A 19,950-nucleotide genomic window follows, 5' to 3' on the forward strand; every position below is an offset into this window, starting at 1 on the left:
TCTAAGGGGGTTCATGTGAGAGGGTTGTGATCGATTGAGCAAGCAGGTGGTACGTGACTAGGGGCTGCATGCACCGGTAATTGGAACGGAACAGAACAGGACAGGGATTTTCACAATGCTTTTCCATACAATGTCTGTAATCTATAGATAACATAACTGATTAGGTCAGGACTTTAACTACCAGGCCCAGGGTGTGGCGCTGAGCTGTCTCTCTGTGGATTTCATTTCTGCCTTTTAGTTTTTACTTCTTTTTTCTTTGGAGGCAAAAATTGGGCATAAGACAATATGAGGGGTGGTCTCCTCCCTTATCTGGAACAATAGAAGACGGGTGAATTCTCCACTTGCTTCTGCATTCAGTGGGTCATAACATGTTTTCTGGGCTGTAGTATTTGAAGAAAATCTAGGCTGATACAGATACATAATTGAAAAAAGGAGTACTTGAATAGCCTTTGTAGACAATAATTAACATCATGTGTTGTTACAACTTGAAAACCCAGCAGTTGGAGTTGGTAGTTTTTTCCTTTTTTCTTTTTTTCTTTTTTTTTGGGGGGGGGACAAAGTCTCACTCTGCCACCCTTGGATGGAGTGTAGTGGTGCAATCTCGGCTCACTGCAACCTCCGCCTCCTGGGTTCAAGCGATTCCCCTGCCTCAGCTTCCTGAGTAGCTGTGACTACAGGTGCGTGCCACCATGTCTGGCTAATTTTTGCATTTTTAGTAGAGACAGGGTTTAACCATGTTGGCCAAGCTAGTCTCAAACTCCTGACCTCAAGTGATCTGCCTGCCTCAGCCTCCCAAAGTGCTGGAATTACAGGCATGAGCCACTGCGCCCAGCCAGTTGGTAGTTTCTTAAAGGTTAGTTGCAATGTGGAATCTGATACCATATTAATGAACCTTTCCTTTTCTGTTTGTTAAAATCCATTGGTCTCTCTTGCACTTGAAGTGGATTTTCTATCCCTGTGTGATTTTTGTAACACCGTGCATTAATCATTTGGAAGACACTGGCTCACTGAGTGATGCAGACTTCTCAAATGTTGACACATTTCATATGCACACCAAAAGAGAACCACTTGTGTTACTCTCACCAGCGATCTCATCAAAAGGCTCCCGGTGTTGGAAACGCTCATCAAAAGTCTCCCAGTGTTGCAAACTGTCAAGCTCACAGCAGGCGATATATATTTTCCAAAATTCTACTTTGTGCTTGAAAGCTTCCGTTTTATCACTGGCAATAAATACTGTCACTTCTTTTCCTTGAAGTGAGAGTCGCACTTTGTTCATTTTTGAGAAAATATCTGCCAAGTACCCAAGTCGAAACAGTTCATCTCTCCGTTGTTCTCTCAAGTGAAAATGGTATTTCATAAGAAAAGTTTCTAGCTCAGGTTGCAATCGGAACAATTGCCCAGTCCCTTTGATAGAAATATCTGTCACCTTCAACATGTGGCAGAAGAGCTTCCTGTCCTCCTCCAAGCTCATCACGCAGAATCCTCAAAAGATATGGACTGGGGGCCATGGTTCAAAAAGACTCATAACTTTTAGCGTTTCGTCAAGGTGATTCTTAAATGAAACTGTTTTTTCTTCTCATTTCTTTTTCTTTTTTTTGAGACAGAGTCTCGCTCTGTCACCCAGGCTGAAGTGCAGTGGTGCAATCTTGGCTCACTGCAACCTCTGCTTCCCTGGTTCAAGTGACTCTCCTGCCTCAGCCTCCCGAGTAGCAGGGATTACAGGTGTGCACCACTATGCCTGGCTAATTTTTGTATTCTTAGTAGAGATGGGGTTTCACCATGTTGGCCAGGCTGGTCTTGAACTCCTTACTTCAGGTGATCCGCCTTCCTCAGCCTCCCAAAATGATGGGATTACAGGTGAGAGCCACTGCACCCAGCTCATTTCTTTTTCGATGAAGGATCCAATGACTGCCAGTGCAGTTGGGCCCACTGCCCTGACTCATGCTAAAGCCTCAGCAGTTTATCCACCATTGTTTTTACACCTTCAGTGCAGGCATCAAAGAGCAAAGAAAAGGCAAATGGTGTCTCAGCATTATTACAAAAATAGCTTTGGCCTTGTGACCCACCCCCCTAAAGGATCTTAGGAACCTCCAGAAGAGAGGTCCCTGGACCACACTTTGAAGACCACTCTTCGAAATCATTGGATCTAATATTCCACCGTAGAAATTGTGCCCATTTCCCCCTCCATTGTGAGTTGTGATTCCTCGCCATCTCTGTCTTAACCAGTTCTCCTCCACCTCCACCAGCATAGCCGGTGGTGCTCCCATCTCAGCCTGGTTTCCTCCCGTGTCTCTTCTGTCTCTCTCGTTGAGACTACACGTATTTGCTTATACCCCATTCAGCACACCAAGCTGACTTGTTTCGAGTCTGTTTCTGATAGTAAGTCACATTCAGGAGGGTCTTTTATTCCTGAAGCTAACTTTAACTTGGAGCCACGTGCTGGGCTTTTGCCTATTGAGGAGTGACTTCTGGTCAACCCAATTAGCAGAGTGCATGGAGTACTCCGGCCCCATTCACCCCTCAGGATCTGAAGCTCTGGGTCTGGTTGATATGTCGTGGAGTGGCTGGCAGAAGTCATTTGGTCTCCCCAAATGGAGTCTTCTCTGCCCTCCCTTCCTGGCCTCTGGCTATGAAGAAGGGAAGTTACGTTTTAAAGAATCTAAAGCACAGTACAGTTCTCCTTTCCCCCAATTTCAGCCCCTGAAATATATCAACCTCCAGCTGCTGCCCCAGAACACTTCTGGGCTCTTATTTAAGAGGACTCCTCCAGCCTGGGATGCAGGGCTGTACACATGTCCTTGTCTTTCTTCCTGCTGTGCTGGCCCTCGGGGTATCGTTCTGCCTGGATACAAAAGAAGAGGTACTCCCTGGGACAGAGGTGAACAAGCCCTGTCCGGCGAAGCGAAGGGGTGGCCTCCAGGTTTTCTGGTTGGTGCAGAGCTGGCAAGGGTGGAAATGGAGGGAGTGAGGCCCTTCCCATCTGGCTCCAGGGACTTGTGCTCCTCTGTTTGGGGCAAAGACTTTACCTTGTCAATGCAGCTTTATCTAAACTGTAGTCTGTGGATGGCGGTATCCCCCTAGATTCCTACAACTGCTTGACCCTTATTCTCTTGGTTTTTGAAGCTATGACAAGAGCCTGATTTTGTGTCCATCTCAGTGAACACTTTTGTAAATAGTGGAGAGCGGAAAATCAGTGAAGTTCAGCCAATTGCACTTGAAACCGGAGGTGGCCTCCCTCTGCCTGGTGGGACTCCGCCACTCTCTTCACCTTTGCTGCACTCTGGGTGTCCTCCTCCAAATCAGTGCACTTTAGAGTTCTCAGAAGACAATGGCACCTAGTGTCCTTGTTTTTGTCACTAAGAATGGATTAATTTTATCTCATCTGAAACTGAAAATATTATGTTTGGCAGACATTCTCTGAAATCTAGAACGAAAGAAATGTGTTCATTATCATCTAAGGGTACATTTTCCAATCAGTTCAACTTGGCAGGTTCACCAGGAAGCTGTGTTATTTAAACTCGGATGGTCTAGGAGAACTGTAGACTTCTGGGTGCTGGATGATTCCTGCTCTGGAAACTCACCAAGCCATTTCAGCTGCACTCTAGAGGAGCAAACCTGGGGCGTTAGCTCAACTCTTGCCCCCCTGCAGGAGGAGACCAAAAAAATGCTTAATCAGGAAACACCATCTGGCTTTGCCCTCAGGACTCTGTGACTGCCCTGGGGAGGGTGCAGTGACCTGCCAACCAAAATTGGTACAATTGTAAACAGCCACAGAAATGCTTAAATGCAATGTCATTTCTATGAAATTAACATGTTTCCATTCCATTCCAGCCACCAAAATTGCCCGTTTGAGCTCAGCCCTCAGCACAAAGATGCCTGTGTGGCTTTGCCCAATGTTGGGTCACTGTTTTCTGCATAGGAGACAGTTACTGTGTGTGTGTATGTGTCTGTGTCTGTGTCTGTGTCTGTGTGTGTGTATATGTACGTGTACACACTTAAAGCCTGTTGCAAAATCAAGATGCCCAATGTATTTCTTGTTTCTGATATTTTCCCAAGGGGGTTGAAGGGCAAGATTAAGAAGGAAAGCTCCAAGAAGGAGCTGCTTTCCGACACTGCCCATCTGAACGAGACCCACTGCGCCCACTGCCTGCAGCCCTACCGGCTGCTTGTGAATAGCAAAAGGCAGTGCCTGGAATGTGGCCTGTTCACCTGCAAAAGCTGTGGCCGCGTCCACCCGGAGGAGCAGGGCTGGCTCTGCGACCCCTGCCAGCTGGCCAGGTGAGCCCAGGCCTTGAGGTAAAATGACCTTGATAGTTTCTGGATCTGGCGTGTCCCTTCCGTAGGGCTAGCTGAAGAAGGGTGGAGGCACACATGCACACACTCGTATGTGTGTGTGTGATTTATGCAGGCCTGTGTAGAGCACTCAGGCAGTGCCATGGGCCTGTGCTTGTCTCTGCAGAGTCGTGAAGATCGGCTCACTGGAGTGGTACTATGAGCACGTGAAAGCCCGCTTCAAGAGGTTCGGAAGTGCCAAGGTCATCCGGTCCCTCCACGGGCGGCTGCAGGGTGGAGGTAAGGAGTGGAGAGTAGGAAGGGCTTTTTGTTCCCAGGCATTTTAGGAATATTAAAGCAGGTTCCTTTGGAGTGTGTGTGTGTGTGTACGTGTGTGTGTGCATGTGTGCGTGCACGTGTGTGTGCACGTGTGTGTGCATGCACATGCCTCTCTGTCAATTCCTGCTTCTGGCTGCTTTTTTTTTTTTTTTAATTTTTGTAGAGACAGGCATCTCACCACGTTGCCCAGGCTGGCCTTGAACTCCTAGGCTCAAGCAATCCACCCACTTCAGCCTCCCGAAGTGCTGGGGTTATAGGCGTGAGCCACTGTGCCCTGTGAAATTGGCTCCTTTTCATGTGAGGTGCAAACCTCTGCATCCCACTGGCCTGGTCTGAGCACCTCAGAAGTCCTGGGTGCTGTTGAAGTTGCCAATATTTGAAATTATATTGTTTTCAAATCTTCAAAGTAAGTTGAGAACTCAAAGCCAAGTTTCTGAAACCCAGCTGCTGATTGAATCACCAGGGTGCTTGTTAATACTACATGTTTTCCAAGCCCTTCTTCCCTGGGACATCTGGTTTGGGGCCCAGGCTCTCTCTTTTCAACAAACATTTCACATGAATCTGGTGATTATCAAGACTTAGAGAAATCTGTTGTAATTCAGTTGTTTTCATCTTTTGAATCCAAGTATTTATTTCATGATGAATTTGAAATCCAGGCAGTAGGCTTAAACTAAACAACATGTTTGCCTGTAAGATCCCCCATAAGGCATTTGGAAGAGATCTTTTCAGGCAGAGGGTAAGAGGATGCTGGGGGGTCTTTTGCATTTGAGTTTGAAGGGAGCTAACCCAACAGTGTTTTTGAGAAAGCTCACCTTGTCCCTGTTACCTGGAGTCCAAGGCTTCTGCCACTAAGCCTGGCCAAGCATTCGGGTGGGACAGCCCCCACCAAGCCAGGTGTCTGGGGTCTCAGTGTCCTGGATGACTCCATCTGCAAGACCAAGGGGAGTTTCTCCAGGGCCACGAGGCAGCTGCCTGGCTCCGGCAGCTGGGCACATCCAGGGCAGAGGCTGTGCTTCTGGATTGGGGTGTCCTCACCGTGCCCCAGCCCAGGCGTCTCCCCCAGGCCTTCCTTCTGGAGAGACACCTTATTCGTATCTGTCCCTTAAAGCCTCAAGTTTGATTGGAGAAGTAGAAGTTGGCATAGACACCTTTGAGCATTCAGGCTCTCACTGGGCCTGCTGCACGCATTTCAAGGCATCTTAGCACATCGTTTAATTTAGGACACAGGCCACGGAGAGGCACCGCTGCAGCAGCACACCGCACACCACAGAGTGGCTGCACTTCTTGAGGTGGGGGTGGGGATGGAGGCAGGTATGATCAACCATCCAAACTAGGGCATTTTTAAGAGTAAAAGGAGGCTCTACTGATAACATGCTGCAACAACAGATGTGACTAGGAATGGCCAGTGACATGGGGAGAGCCTATCACCCTATTCTTGGGGGCTGCTTCTTCACAGTGATCATGAAGCCTAGCAGCAAATTCCACCTCCCCACATGCACACGGCCAGCCTGGAGCCCACAGAAGGGTCCTCCTGCAGCCAACGGAGCTTGGTCCAGCCTCCAGTCCACCCCTACCAGGCTTAGGGATAGAAACGACACGTAACACCAGGAAAAGCCATGCTGTCAAGCATCTGAGATCTCAACCCCAGAGGCAGTCTTTAGGGACTGGGGTGGGCTCAGGAAGCTGTATTATTTCAAAGGACGCAATGTTTCCACAGCTCAGCCCAGAGCTGCTGGAGTTCACACGGCCCGCCAGAACCTGCCGACTTCAAAATCATCACCACCAAGGGCCAGGAGGTGGCGCTGTGGGACAACAGAAAACAGAAAACAGCTGCTCCTTGAACTTGGATTCCCAGCAGCTCCCCCAAGCGCCCACAGGGGCTGCATTCCTCCCTGCTCACACCTGTAACTACAACATTAAAACAGGGCGCAAGCAAGGAACACAAAAACTGGGAAAGCTGTGCCTTTAAAAAAAAAAAAAGGAGGGTGAAAAAGCTTAGAGTTAATGTTTTGAAACCTGACCCAGCCAGGGCCTAATGCAGACCTTGTCCAGCTAGTAAGTGGGCTGCTGGGGGTCTTTATTGAGTGAAACTTCAGAGTGCTGGTGTTTCACCAAGGCCTTCCATAGAGGACCCGGCAGGCTCTGCAGGAAGCAGCCTCGATGGCCGATGGCCAGGAAAGGAAGGGAAAACCCCTGGACTGGTCGCTGGGCACGCGGTCCCCCCACCCCCGTGCCTTCCCTCCCAGCACCTTTCCCTCTTTCCCTCGGTGGTAGCTTTGCCTGACAGTGTAGACCTCACCTGACATCAGCACTAAGTTCTTTATGCTCATGTGGTTTTATTTTTGTTTTCTTCTATCAAGAGTGGTCAGAAAATCTCTGTTCCGTGTCAGGAACACGGAAAATCTTTTGGAATTTTTTTGGTTTTGTTTCTGTTTTTTTAGCATGACTTGATCAGATAGGTAGGATAATGTTGCCCAAACCCTTGGCCCAAGTGCAGAGTGACAAAAGGGACCAACACTAAAAGGATCCCTGAGATCCCAGGATACTTCCTCTTCATGTTCATCATGGGGGCCAGGGACATCACCCTGACAGGTGGGTCCCCAGGCCCCAGAAAGCCCATTTCCACATCCCTGGGTGCAGGGGGGAGTTCACGTCTTGGGGTCTCTGCCTGTTGGTTTGGGATGCGTCTCCTCAAGGCACTCACTGTCCAGAGAGAACAAAAATAAAACCAGGTCTGCTCTCTGGCTCTGTCATCTGGGCACGTTCGGGGCCAAAAGCCGTGACCTTCTGCAAGTTCACTGAAAAATCATCACGTGAAAGGCAGATTCATTGGACAAAAGATATAGAAATGTGTTTACCGTGTATACATGGGAGCCTTCAGAATGCAGACCAACAGATGCAGGGAAATTGTCCATTTTTATGCTTAGGTTCAAGAAAGGGTGGACAGCGTGTGGAAAGAGGATTATATAATAAGGCTGGACCTGCTGCTGATAGGCTGAGTGGGGAATCTAGCAAGGTCTGTCTGCCTAGATTCTTCTTGGCCTTTCTTCCTCCGAGAATGGGGTGAGATGCTCTCTGGAGTGGGGGTCTTAAGACCTAAAGTCAAACAAGGAAGGTCAGATAATTTCTTTTTTTTATTTTTAATGTTTTTTTTAGAGATGGGTTCTCACTATGTTGCCCAGGCTGGTTTTGAACTCCTGGGCTCAAGCAGTCCTCCCACTTCGGCCTCTCAAAGTGCTGGGATTACAAGCATAAGCCATGCATGCCCAGCCAGAGAATTTCTTTAGGGCTAGTTTTTACACAGAAAAGTAGAGAGAAAGAGTGATATTTGTATGTTTTATGGCTGGCTTTGGGAGAAAGGGATACTGGTTTCTATGTCCTGCCTTGGGGAAGAGGGATTCTAGTTTCTGTGGCTGGCCTTGGGGAAGAATGGGCCTGAGAGACAAGAGAGCAGGAGAAGGTCAGAGAGAAACTTTGCTTCTGAGGCTGCTGCTGAGGCCCTCATTTGGGGGCATTGTTTTCTGAGCCCCAACAACATTGCCAGCCAGGCAGGCATCTGCTAAGTGTATAAAAATAGACCTGTCAGAGCTCAGACACGGGCACCTGCAGGCCTCTTTAAAACGCTTGACAGCTTTTATCTTTAAGAGAAAGATTTAAGTAAAAAATGTACCAGGCTGCCTCCCCCATCTTTCCTTCTACTGGGGAAACTGAGGCCCTCTGAGCCCAGGGAGGCAGCCGGTCCCCTTGACTCACCCCAGCATCTTCCCAGACATTCCTAAACAGGCAGCAAAGCGGTGAATGGCAGTGGCAGCTTCAGGCAGGACAAGCGGTAACAGTGTGTGCTTGTCACCTGATCTCAGCTTTGTTATAAAGTCCTTTGTTCAGACTTCCAGTTTTGCCAATTGGTTGACTATTTCTGTCTCTGTATTGTAAATGGAAAACTGGACAATGAGACTTAATTTTCCAACCCATGTAAAAGATCACTGCTGGCTTACGACAGCCTGAGAACCCAGAGCTGCCCAAGGCTCAGTCGGTGGTAGAATTGTAAGCTGGTGTGGACATCACGACGAAGGGTGTACGGCACTCGGGGGTGGATGAAGGGAGGTGCACAGTGAGGTCTCCATCTCGCAGGAGGCTTTGGAAGATGCGTCGGTGATTGATTCAGTACATCCGCTGAATGCTCGCCAGGTGCCGGATCCTGGGCTGTCCTGTGGGTAGGGCTGTGGAAGAGCCAGGCCCTGCTGTCCCCACCTGGGGACAGTCAGCACAGCCAGTCCAGTGAATAGGGACACTTGTGCCTCTGGGACTGAAAACTACAAGGGAGGAGCTTCCTGCAAAGGGGCCTCAGGCCCGAGAGATGAGGATAGGAGCTGCGGGGATCACAGGTGGGCCAGTCAGGGAAATGTCTAAAACAGAAACCACAGGGTCATTTCATATAAGGAACTGGTTCAAATGCTGTTAACCGAGAATGGGAAAAGGAGATACTGAGGTATCAGAGGTCGTAACTGCGGGAGTTCCTGCGTCCCCCACAACCACCAGGGGTGCAAGCAAAGGGCAGAGGCTGGGATTAATGGAAACAGGCAGCTCCAAGGAGGCCACCCAGGGGTGGGACCCAGCCCTCCAAGGCAGGGGTGCCGCCCACTGGTACCCATGTCTCAGGGGCCGTGATGAAGCTGGACCAGCTGTCAGGGTCAAGGATGTGGTGCTGGAAGCCACAGGAAGGGGGACATTCCTTCTCCTTCCTTTTCCCACTCCCACTCACTGCGAGCCGAGCCCTCACAGAGCAGCAGGCAAGGCAGAGGTGCGGTGTGCAAGGCCAGCTCCCACGTCACAGAGCAGAGAGTGAAGGTGGCTCTGAGGCCACCCGGGCCCTGCACCCACAGTCCTGCTCCCCTTTGCAGTTGACAGTGCACACTCCAATGCACCAATGCCTGCTTGTTCACACCTGTGACCCCTGAGGCACAGAGAGCAAGGGGCAGGTCCCAGGGCAAGGGTGTCCAGGGGCAGCAAGGTCTGGCTGGGCCCAGAAGATCTGACCTCCACAGTGCCAGCTGTGCCCTCAGCAGCCCCTGGAGTAGAAAGGTAGATGGTCCACGGGGCCTGCTATCTCTAAACCCTGGAGTCCCTTTCCTAAATCACTTACCACAATCACAGCACAGGCCAAGGCAAGGTCAGTAGGAGAAAGGAGGGAGAGATTGTGGGGCTGTGCTAGGGAGGTCAGGCCTGGGAGCTCAGTGTGAGGAAGGAGCCCTGGGGGGCAGAGAAAGGAGAGGTGGCATGAGGGCTGAGCCTCACCTCCCTTCCTGCAGTGATGAGGTCAGGCCTGCTGACCAACAAATGCTATGAGCCTGCAGGTGAAGCCATGTGTTTGGGAGAACATGACTTAGCTCTAGGCCTCATTCACACTCCACAGCTCCAGGGTCTTCCTATCGCCCAATAAGCACAATCCTGCAGACATGGTCAGACCTGTTGGTAACATTGATTGGTAACATTGGCAACTGATTGGTAACGTTGATGCGGTGTACTGGTTTTTATACTGTAATTCAGACCAGCTCTAAGTGATGTTTGGATAGGTATATGAAAGGCCAGCAGAGAGCCTTCCCTGGATGTTTCTCAGTGAGTAGATGGATTGTGGGAGAGGGAGAGATGGATGGATGGATGGATGGATGGATGGATAAGTAAGTGGATGGGTGGATGGATGGATAGATGATGAATGGATGGATAGATAGATGTCTGGGTGGATGGGTGCATTGGTGGGTGGATGAGTGGGCAGCTGGATGGATGAGTAGATGAATGAAGGAGAGAGGGATGAGTGGTAGGTGGATGGATGGATGAATAAATGGATAGGTAGGTGGATGGGAAGATGGGTAGGTGGATAAGTGGGTAGACGGGTAGGTGGATGAGTAGGTAGATGGATAGATGGGCCACTGATTGATTGAGAGGATGAATGGATGGATGGATAAATTGATTGATGGGTGGGTGCATGGATGAAGGAAGGAGGGGTGGATGGGTGGGTGAGTGGATGAGCCACTGATTGATTGGGTAGATGGATGTATAGATGGATTGATGATGAGTGGGTGGATGAAGAAGGGATGGATGGATGGATGGATGGATGGATAGGTGCATACATGGATGGATGGATGGGCCACTGAGTGGGTGGATGAGTGGAGGAATAGATGGGTGGAGGATAGATAGGTGGGTGTGTGGTGGGTGGATGGATTGATGCATGGATGCATGCATGGATGGATGGGCTGCCTATTGAGTGGGTGGATGAGTGGATAAATGGGTGGGCGGGTAGGTGAATAAATGAATAGATTGATAAATAGACGGGGGATGGGTGGATTGGTAGATGGGTAGATGAAGGGATATATTGCTGTGTGGATAGATGGGTGAATGGATGAAAGAGGGAGGGATAGGTAGGTAGATGGATGGATTAGTGGATGGATGGGTGGATGGGCTGACAAATGGCTTGCTCCCAGACTGTTTGTCCTTGGGTGGAGTCATGCAGGTATCTGTTGCAGCTGGGCCTGAACCGATATCTGAAGAGGGAAGTGGAGACAGCGACCAGACAGATGAGGATGGAGAACGGGACACAGAGGCCCAGGCCCAGGCCCAGCCCTTTGGCAGAAAAGTAAGTCATCTCCAGTCACCCCCTCCTCAGCTGCCTCGATTCCACTCCGCAGCTGGAACGTCAGGTTCTGATTTCCTGAAAACTTTGATGGTCTCTCCACAACTCCACCAGTTGCTACTGCACGAGCACCAAGAATCTGCTGCCCTTTCCCAGGCCTCAGTAGTCTCTGAGATCACTGGGCACCAGGCAGGAGCAGTGCTTCCACCATCAGAAACCTCGAAAGCAGTATGTGGGATGGGCAAAGCCTGCTGAGTGTGTGGCCAGAGTCTGGGGGCACACAGGTGCGGTGAGTGCAGGGGGCTGCTGTAGGACAGGCACGGGTCCTGGAGGGCTCTTGAGGGTCCTGAGAACAGCTGCCTTTGCAACTTTCAGAAAAGTGGACCCCTCAGGCTCTCCTCTGAGACCTTTTCTCCATCTGGGTTTTGTTTGTTTTGGGGTTTTTTTGCCAACGATGAGCCTTGTGTTTCTGTTTTCACGTATTGTTTAACTTATTTTGGGTGGGTGAGACAAACAAGGTAACCCCTGGGTTTTGGGATGGGATGCAAGAAGGGGAAGCAGCTGGAAGAAGGGGCTGGCTAGGGGTTCAGACTTAGATGCTTGGAGAGAAATGAGCCAGTGACATTCAACATGAACCAGGTCTTTGCGGCTGCTGTAAGGGGAATGTCATCATCTTTCGTTTGAGAACATTTGATTCATGCTATTTATGAAGTTCCCAGAATGCCCTCCAGTGCCTGGAATATTCCCTACATGATACAGAAGTTTAAAGGATCAACAGAATTATAAGGAAATAGGGGTTTAGAACTAAATGCAGGCTCTTACATCTAAAGAACAAGGAACTATCAGGAGCTTGCCCACCTCTGCCTCACTCAGCCATTGCGCCCCCCTTATCCGAAGCCCCAGGGACCCTCCCCTCTCCCAGCCCTGGAACACCTTGCCTGCCCCCTAGGCGGGGCCCCTGGGGCAAGGGCAGGGGTTCAGCTCAGTGTTCCTTCAGCTCAGCCAAGTTTCTGGAGATGCAGATCCCGTGTCCTGGGTGGGATGGGCACCATGAGCACCAACCAGTCCCCCAACCAGCTCCCCCTCTGGGCTTGGTCAGGTTCGTTCCTAGTGGAGGAAGTAGATGTGCTGGGAGAGGAGCCTGCCCTGCCACCCTGGGGGCTGAGTGTGCGGTTGGGGAGGTGCAGGGTATTTGGTCCTCTCCCTCAAGCTAGCCCTGACTTGAGTCTTGCCCTGTCTTGTGCCTGCTAAGAAAAAGCGCCTCCTCTCCATCCACGACTTCAACTTCGAGGGAGACTCAGATGACTCCACTCAGCCTCAAGGTCACTCCCTGCACCTGTCCTCAGTCCCTGAGGCCAGGGACAGCCCACAGGTCAGTGGGTCCTTGTGTCTTTCCCCTGCCCCTCCCAGGAACCTGAGTGGCAAGTGCTCAGGCCCCAGGTGAGGGACAGCACTCTGGAAGCAGTGTCTGATGGCTGCAGAGTCCCACCCGGCTCCCAAGGCATGACAGGGAAGGGGACCATTGTGGGAAGACAGGATCCAGAGACCTCACACTCCCCCAGGATTAGCATGTCTGGAGATATGAGCAGGCAGCTTGGAGAAGCAGGGGACGATGCAGGGCCCTGAGGCTGGACAGATGAGTTGGGGCCCAGGGATCGGTGCTTGGCACAGAAATAAGGCAGAACCCCCGAGACTCAGGAGGGCAGGACAGAGAAGGTCATCTGAGGTGGAGTCAGGCAGTGCCTGCTGTGATGCCTGCATCTCCATCTTACTAGGAGGGGAACATACACTTTATTGCCCAAACTAGGACAGTCCTGTGATACTGGCAGCTATTAATGATCACACCTAGACACAGGGCATGCGCAGGGGCCGTCCAGGTGAACAGGACATGTGGCCGCCTTACTCATTAGCTGTGTGGCCTTTGTCCCTGGAATCTCTTCAAGGTGCTGATTAGTGGTAGTTGCTGGTTATTATTTGTTAGTATTTATGTTGCAATTGAAATTACTCAAGATAATAGATAATTAGGAGTAGGATTAGAAGGGATGGGATAAAAAAAAGGGAGAAAGTAGAGTTTAATTAGGCCTTTCTGAGTAGATACGGTAATGGAGGCTGAAATTTGGGTTTGTGTAAAGGTCTTTGGTATAGACTTTTCTAGTTATATTAGGTCTGGAAGTGAAGCCAGATTTTGGCTTGTGAATAGGCTTGAGTTGGGGGTTGTATGGTGAATTGTGGCTGAATAAAATTCTAGTATGTTGGAGAAGTTAAATATCTGTAATGGGCACTTTAGTTTAAGGTTATTAGTTATGAGATTAAGCTCCATTGCTAGCAAGAAGCCTAAGGTGTTTACATCTACGCTGTGAGCTTCAGGTGGAGTGGTATGGTTGTTTGGGGGAATGAAGCAGGAATAATACTGTTGGTGATGAGGAATCCGGCAAAGATGCTGCCGATTGTTAGATGCTTAATTGAGTTAATTAGGAAGGGGTTATTTTTGTTGATAGTAACCAGAGTCGTGAAGCGAGGTTGTCCTATTAGAGCAAAGAAAATAATATGGGTACCATAGACAGCTGTTAAGGAGGTGGCAATAAGAGTAATCAAAAGGGCGCAGGCGTTGGTGTATGATGGGCTTGCGGTTTCGATGATGAGGTCTTTGGAGTAAAAGCCTGTGAGGAAAGGCATGCCTGTAAGTGCAAGGCTGCCGATAACAAGGGAGGAGGAGGTGAGGGGTAGAGTCTTGAATAGCCCTCCTATTTTTCAGATATCTTGTTCATCCATCATTGATGTTATGGATGATGGACCCTGAACCTATAATAATATAGCTTTAAAAAAGGCGTGGGTGCAGATGTGAAGGAATGCTAGGTGTGGCTGATTAATGCCAATTGTGAGCATTATAAGGCCCAGCTGACTTGAGTTGGGGAATGCTACTATTTTTTTGATATCATTTTGCGTTACAGCATAGGTTGCTGTGAATATGGTAGTAACGGCCCCCAGACATATTGTAAAGTTTTGGATTGATAGATTATTTTCTATTGAAGGGTAGAAGCGGATGAGCAGGAAAACTCCAGCTACAACTATAGTGCTGGAGCGGAGCAGGGCTGAGACTGGGCTTGGACCTTGAAACACCTGCTACAACTATAGTGCTGGAATGGGGTAGGGTTGAGACTGGTGTTGGGCCTTCAAACACTTGCTACAACTATAGTGCTGGAGTGGAGTAGGGCTGAGACTGGGGTTGGGCCTTCTATGGTGGATGGGAGTCAGAGATGGAGGCCAAATTGAGCTGACTTTCCTGCTGCTGCTAAGAGAAAGCTAATTAATGGAAGGGGTTGGGGGTGGGGTCTAGAATAAATATGTGTTGACATCCTCAGTGTTGGAGGACAGGAGGAACCATGCTATAGCTAAAACAAAGCCAATATCATCGATGCGGTTGTACTGGACTGCTTAAGGGCTGCTGTATTAGCATCTGCTCGGCCGTACCATCAGCTGGTTAGTAAGAAAGACATGATTCCTGCACCTTCTCATCCGATAAAGAGCTGAAAGAGGCGGTAACCAGAATTAATATTGTGATGAGGAAAATAAGTATTTGAAAAATTGATTAATGTTAGGGTCTGAGTTTATATATCATATTGAGAATTCTACAATAGATTGGATAATGAATAGTGCTGCTGGGATAAATATTGTGGAGAAGTGGTCTAGTTTGAAGCTTAGTGAGGGTTTGAGAGTCTGGATTGTCAGTGTGAGACAATGGCTTCTTGGTCTGTGTATATAAACATCGTTGTAGGGATGACCCTAATGATGAAGGCACATGCGATAGATGTTTTTACGTAATTTGGGTATGAACCTTTTTTGCAGGGGTTGGCTAAGGTAACAGTAATTGGTAAGATTAAGGGGATTAGGGCTGTTATAGCAGCAGAATAATTCATGTTTGTTATTTTTATTTGGAGTTGCACCAATGTTTTTGGTTCCTAAGACCCACAGATAACTCTAATCCTTTAAAAGCTGAGAAAGCCATGTTGTTAGACACAGGGGCATGAGTTAGCAGTTCTTGCATCCTTTCTCAGTAGATAAGAAGTTGCAGGCTTCTATTGTTAGATCCACAATCTAATGTTTTGGTTAAACTATAGCTACAGCATGCAAACCCCATAATAATTTTAGGGTTGAAGGATAATAGGAAGATGGGTGCAAGATGTATAAGTATTAATGTATTTTCTCGTGTAAAGAAGGTTTAATACTGTTAATATACAGGTGTCCCTCGTTGTGTCATGATTAGCATATATAGGGAGTAAAGGGCTGTAATTAGTATATTAAGTCCCATAAGCATAATAGTGATATTTGATCTGGAGAATGAGGCCATAGTCACAAAGAGTTCTCCTACTAGATTACTGACAGCGGGTAAAGCAAGATTAGTAAGATTTGCTAGAAGTCATCAAGAGGCTATTACTAGGAGCAGTATTTGAAGGCCTCAGGTAAGTAATATGGTTCGGCCTAGGATTAAAATAGTAATTAGTATAAGGGCTGTGCTGATTATTAGTGTCAGGTGGGTTGTTTGAAGGGCTCATGGCAGGGGTAGTAGTAGAGCAATCTCTAAGTCGAACAGGAGGAATATGATGGCTACTAGGAAGAATTTTGTGGAAAAAGGGAGGCAGGCTGAGGCTATTGGGTCAAATCCTCATTCATAGGGGCTGGATTTTTCTATAGAAATATTAAGTTGTGGGAACCAAAATGTGATTATTAGTAGTAATAGGGCTAGTAAGGTGTCGGTTACTAGGGCTAGTGTCAAGTTGATTATTTCCGCTCTACAGGATCATTTCAAGGACACTGTATTAGGGTTTTCTTAGAGGGACAGAACTAATAGAATACATATATATATAAAGGGGAGTTTATTAAGTATTAACTTATATGATCACGAGGTCCCACAATAGGCTGTCTTCAAGCTGAGGAGCAAGGAAGCCAGTCGGAGTTCCAAAACTGAAGAACTTGGAGTCTGATGTTCGAGGGCAGGAAACATCCAGCACAGAAGAAAGATGTAGGCTGGGAGGCTAGGCCTGTCTTGTCACTTCATGTTTTTCTGTCTGCTTTATATTCACTGGTAGCTGATTAGATGGTGCCCACTTGATTAAGGCTTGGTGTGCCTTCCCCAGCCCAGTGACTCAAATGTTAATCTCCTTTGGCAACACCCTCACAGACACACCCAGGATCAATATTGCATCCCTCAATCCAATCAAGTTGACACTCATTACTAATCATCATAGATGCTCTACCTGGAAGACATGAGACTCACAGGCAGGCAGTGAAGGTAGCTATGGGCACAGAGCCAGGCCCAGGCCCGGGCCCAAGGCCGGCTTCATAGTGAACTCCTGAACTCCATTCCCAGCATCCCCTGGGCACAGGCAGTGCTGAGCCAGAGGTGGGGCGGGACTGGGTCCACCCAGGCTGGTCTGAAGACCCCTCCAGGAGGAGGAGGAAGCAGGGTGGGTCCTGGAAGCCAGCAGCCAATTGGTTTCTGGGCCACAGGTCCTGCTCTTACTGGAGGCTGGCCTAAGCGTGCATTTCCTCTGGCCTCCACCCCTCGCTCACAGTCCAACTGGAAGGGCACTGTGGCATATTGCTTCCTGAAGCCCTCAGCACCTCCTTTCCTTGGGGACAATGACATAACACAGAGACCCCTCTGCTGGAGGGATGTCCGGATTACAGCCAAGGAGGTGCCAGGAAGCCCCAACCCACTGTTCTGATCTTCAAAGATTAAGGTGTACATAGTTAGTAACAGTGAACCCTTCTCCCAAAAATATTAACTTCCCTGCCCACGTCCTCAGAGCTTTGGTCTCTGGGTGAGTCTGAGCCCCTGAGGCTGTGTCAGGAGAGTTTTGATCCCCTCGTGTCATGCCTGGTCCAGGGTGTCGTTGGGAGCCCCAACATTGCACAGACACATGCAACAGGCAGTCAGTAGGCAACAAATAGGCAATATATGCTTTAGGTACAGTCTTCGAAATTAAAGAGAACTGAGTAGCAGGGGCCAGCGCAGATGGGTGTCTAGTGCTGGGTCAGTCAAGTGCCCGGAAAGCCTCAGGGCTTAGATTGAAAGACCCACATTCCAGGCAGCAGCCCCTCCTAGTAAACCCTGCAGAGGAGGCTGACAGCCCCATGTGCTTAGTCCCTCACAGATGAGTCCTGCTCGGAGAAGGCAGCCCCCCACAAGGCTGAGGGCCTGGAGGAGGCTGACAATGGGGCCTCTGGGTGCCAGTCCCGTCCGGAAGAGCAGCCAACCAGCATCTTGCCTTCCGGACACAGCGCCCTGGCTGAGCTCTGCCTGCCTGGAGGCTCCCACAGGATGGCCCTGGGGACCTCTGCAGCACTCGGTAGGTGCCCTTGGCCAGGGTCTTCCTGATGGGCTCGGCATGGGGGAGCGGGTCACTGAGGAACAACCACACCACCCTGACCTGTGCTGACACACAGGCTGATTTGAAAGGCCCCTTCCTTTGGCGTGATTGTCCAGGACGTGCAGTCCCAGCAAACGCCGTGGACACCTGCCCTCCCTGGGACCGGGATATGCACTTCCCTGTAACTCTCAGAACTTCCAGCACAGGAGGTGGCCAGCCCACAGCTCCCTGCTGCCGGCCTGGGGTGGGACATGCAGGCTTCCCTGAAATGACTAGAACCACTGGTCAACCGGCCAACCATCCTGGTCTGGGCAGGATGGGCATCTGGGCATTGCCGCTGCTGGCCCACAGTCGGTTCAAGGCTGTTGATCAGGAGATCTTTAAGCACTGAGAACCTAAATCTGCTCAGCTTAACTTTGTCGTCAGTTTTGCTTTGAAATGAAATCCCCAAAGCTCTGTCTTTTCTGGTACCCCGAGGGTGTACATACCATGGGTCCAGGAGTTCAGATGTCCCATCGGAGCAGGAGCAAGTAAGATCACAGCAGCAGCCAGCTTCCCCCAGCCACAGCGAGTGGCTGCGTGTGGGAAAGCCGTCTACTCTCCAGCCTGCCTCTTCATTGTACTGAAGGGGCCGTAATCTCATGCTGACGGGGAGCTTAGAGGCTTTGGGAGGAAGGCAGGGCTCTACTTTCTCCCAAAAACAGTGAATAAATGAATCTACTTTGGCCAAGCCACAGGATGCAGACCTGGACAGCAGTTTTATTTCCTCTGTGATCTCAAGTCCCCTGAGCACGTGGACAGGAGGCAGTCTGGAGGAGAGGCTGGGAGAGACTGTCGTGCTGGGAGAGCTGCCTCGGAGTCAGGCAGTTCTGAGTTTGGAGCCCCACTCTGCCAGTCTGTTTCACTGGTTCTCACACACATTCAGCCTCTCAAATGGGGAGTGTCTTACAGTGAATGTGGGAAGAAAGTCTTAGTGAATGTGGTAAGAAAGGTGTGTGCTTGAGTCTCACTGGCAGCATTGTCTCTCAATAGTGCAACATCTAATCTGCAAAGTCTGAGATTCAATGAGATATGCTGCGCTGTTAGAACAAATTGCTTAACCTCTGTGCACCTCAGTTTCCTCATTGTACAAAAGGGGTTAATAACGTCTAACTCATCCCATTGTCATGGGGATTAAATGAGATGGCTGAACCTGTTGACTACATAGCAAATTATCACAAACCTAAAATGTGGCTTGAAACAACATGTTTATGATCTCATCATGGAATCTGGTGTTATCTGCAATTTGAAATCGGGAATCATATTACATTTACTTTGCACATTTGCAAAGTATGTCCACTCTTAACCCCCACCCACAATGCCAGGCAAGGGCCTCTTTTTTCCTGAAGATCTTTGTGTGTGGTCGTGGAATCTGCCCCATTCTTATTGTGACTTTGAAACCTCAGCCCTGTAACATGAACACCCTTATGTCTTCATTTCCTTTGAGTCTCATTTTTCTTCATTGGATTAAACACGTCCATCAGCTTTCAGCTTTTCACTCCAAGTAATTCAAACCCACTCTCACTCTGAAGGGTCAAATGTCATCAGGAATGAGCAGCTGCCCCTGCAGTACTTGGCCGACGTGGACACCTCTGATGAGGAAAGCATCCGGGCTCACATGATGGCCTCCCATCATTCCAAGCGGAGAGGCCGGGCGTCCTCTGAGAGTCAGGTAACGGTGGCTGGACAGACTTCTGTCTTGTCATTTCTTCACGTGGAGTCTTTTTTGCCTCCACACCAAGTCACTTTAGAGAAATTACAGCTTTTAATACTTTCAAACTATGAAATTGCACAAGCCTACTTAATGGAGATACATCATCACAATATTTTTTGTGGAAGTGAATTCACATAACAGAAAATTAACCGTCTTAGTATGGCCATTCCCCAAAAATTAAAAATTGAGTTTCCATATGATCCAGCAATTCCACTTCTTGGTATACACCCCAAAAAATTGAAAACAAGGACTGAAAAAGATATTTGCATCCCCGTATCCATAGCAGCGTTATTTGTAATAACCAAAAGGTGGAAATAACCCAAGTGTCCATCGACAGATGAATGGATAAAAAAATGCAGCATGTACGCAACATGGAATATTATTCACCCCTAAAAAGGAAAGAAATGCTGACACATGCTAGATCATGGATGAACCTGGAGAACACTGCTAAGTGAAATAAACCAGTCACTCTGGACACATACCATATGGTTCCACTTAATCTGAGGTTCTTAGTCAAATTAATACAGACAGAAACTAGAATAGTAGTCACCAGGGGCTGGGGTAAGGGGGATGGGGAATTAGTGTTG

The 19,950-nt window shown here is 49.0% G+C and overlaps 1 protein-coding gene across 8 annotated transcripts in view; it reads left to right on the forward strand.

Annotated features, from left to right (window-relative positions):
* MLPH (melanophilin) overlaps positions 1-19,950 on the forward strand; it is a 65,490-nt gene that overhangs the window by 20,081 nt on the left and 25,459 nt on the right. For 3 of the 8 annotated variants that reach the window (XR_008523135.1, XM_024243428.2, XM_024243429.2), the window contains exons 3-8: positions 4,057-4,278; positions 4,460-4,572; positions 11,133-11,242; positions 12,492-12,611; positions 17,385-17,589; positions 19,182-19,321. Coding sequence is in view for 7 of the 8 variants with exons in the window: in XM_024243428.2 (XP_024099196.2) it covers positions 4,057-4,278; positions 4,460-4,572; positions 11,133-11,242; positions 12,492-12,611; positions 17,385-17,589; positions 19,182-19,321 (910 nt within the window). In the remaining variant the exon portion in view is untranslated. The remainder of the gene's footprint in view (positions 1-4,056; positions 4,279-4,459; positions 4,573-11,132; positions 11,243-12,491; positions 12,612-17,384; positions 17,590-19,181; positions 19,322-19,950) is intronic. The other 5 variants (XM_024243431.3, XM_054550031.2, XM_054550032.2 and 2 more) reach the window with 3 other exon arrangements.

The sequence above is a fragment of the Pongo abelii genome, chromosome 11 (assembly GCF_028885655.2).
Source record: "Pongo abelii isolate AG06213 chromosome 11, NHGRI_mPonAbe1-v2.0_pri, whole genome shotgun sequence".
In the NCBI taxonomy this organism is placed as follows: domain Eukaryota; kingdom Metazoa; phylum Chordata; class Mammalia; order Primates; family Hominidae; genus Pongo; species Pongo abelii.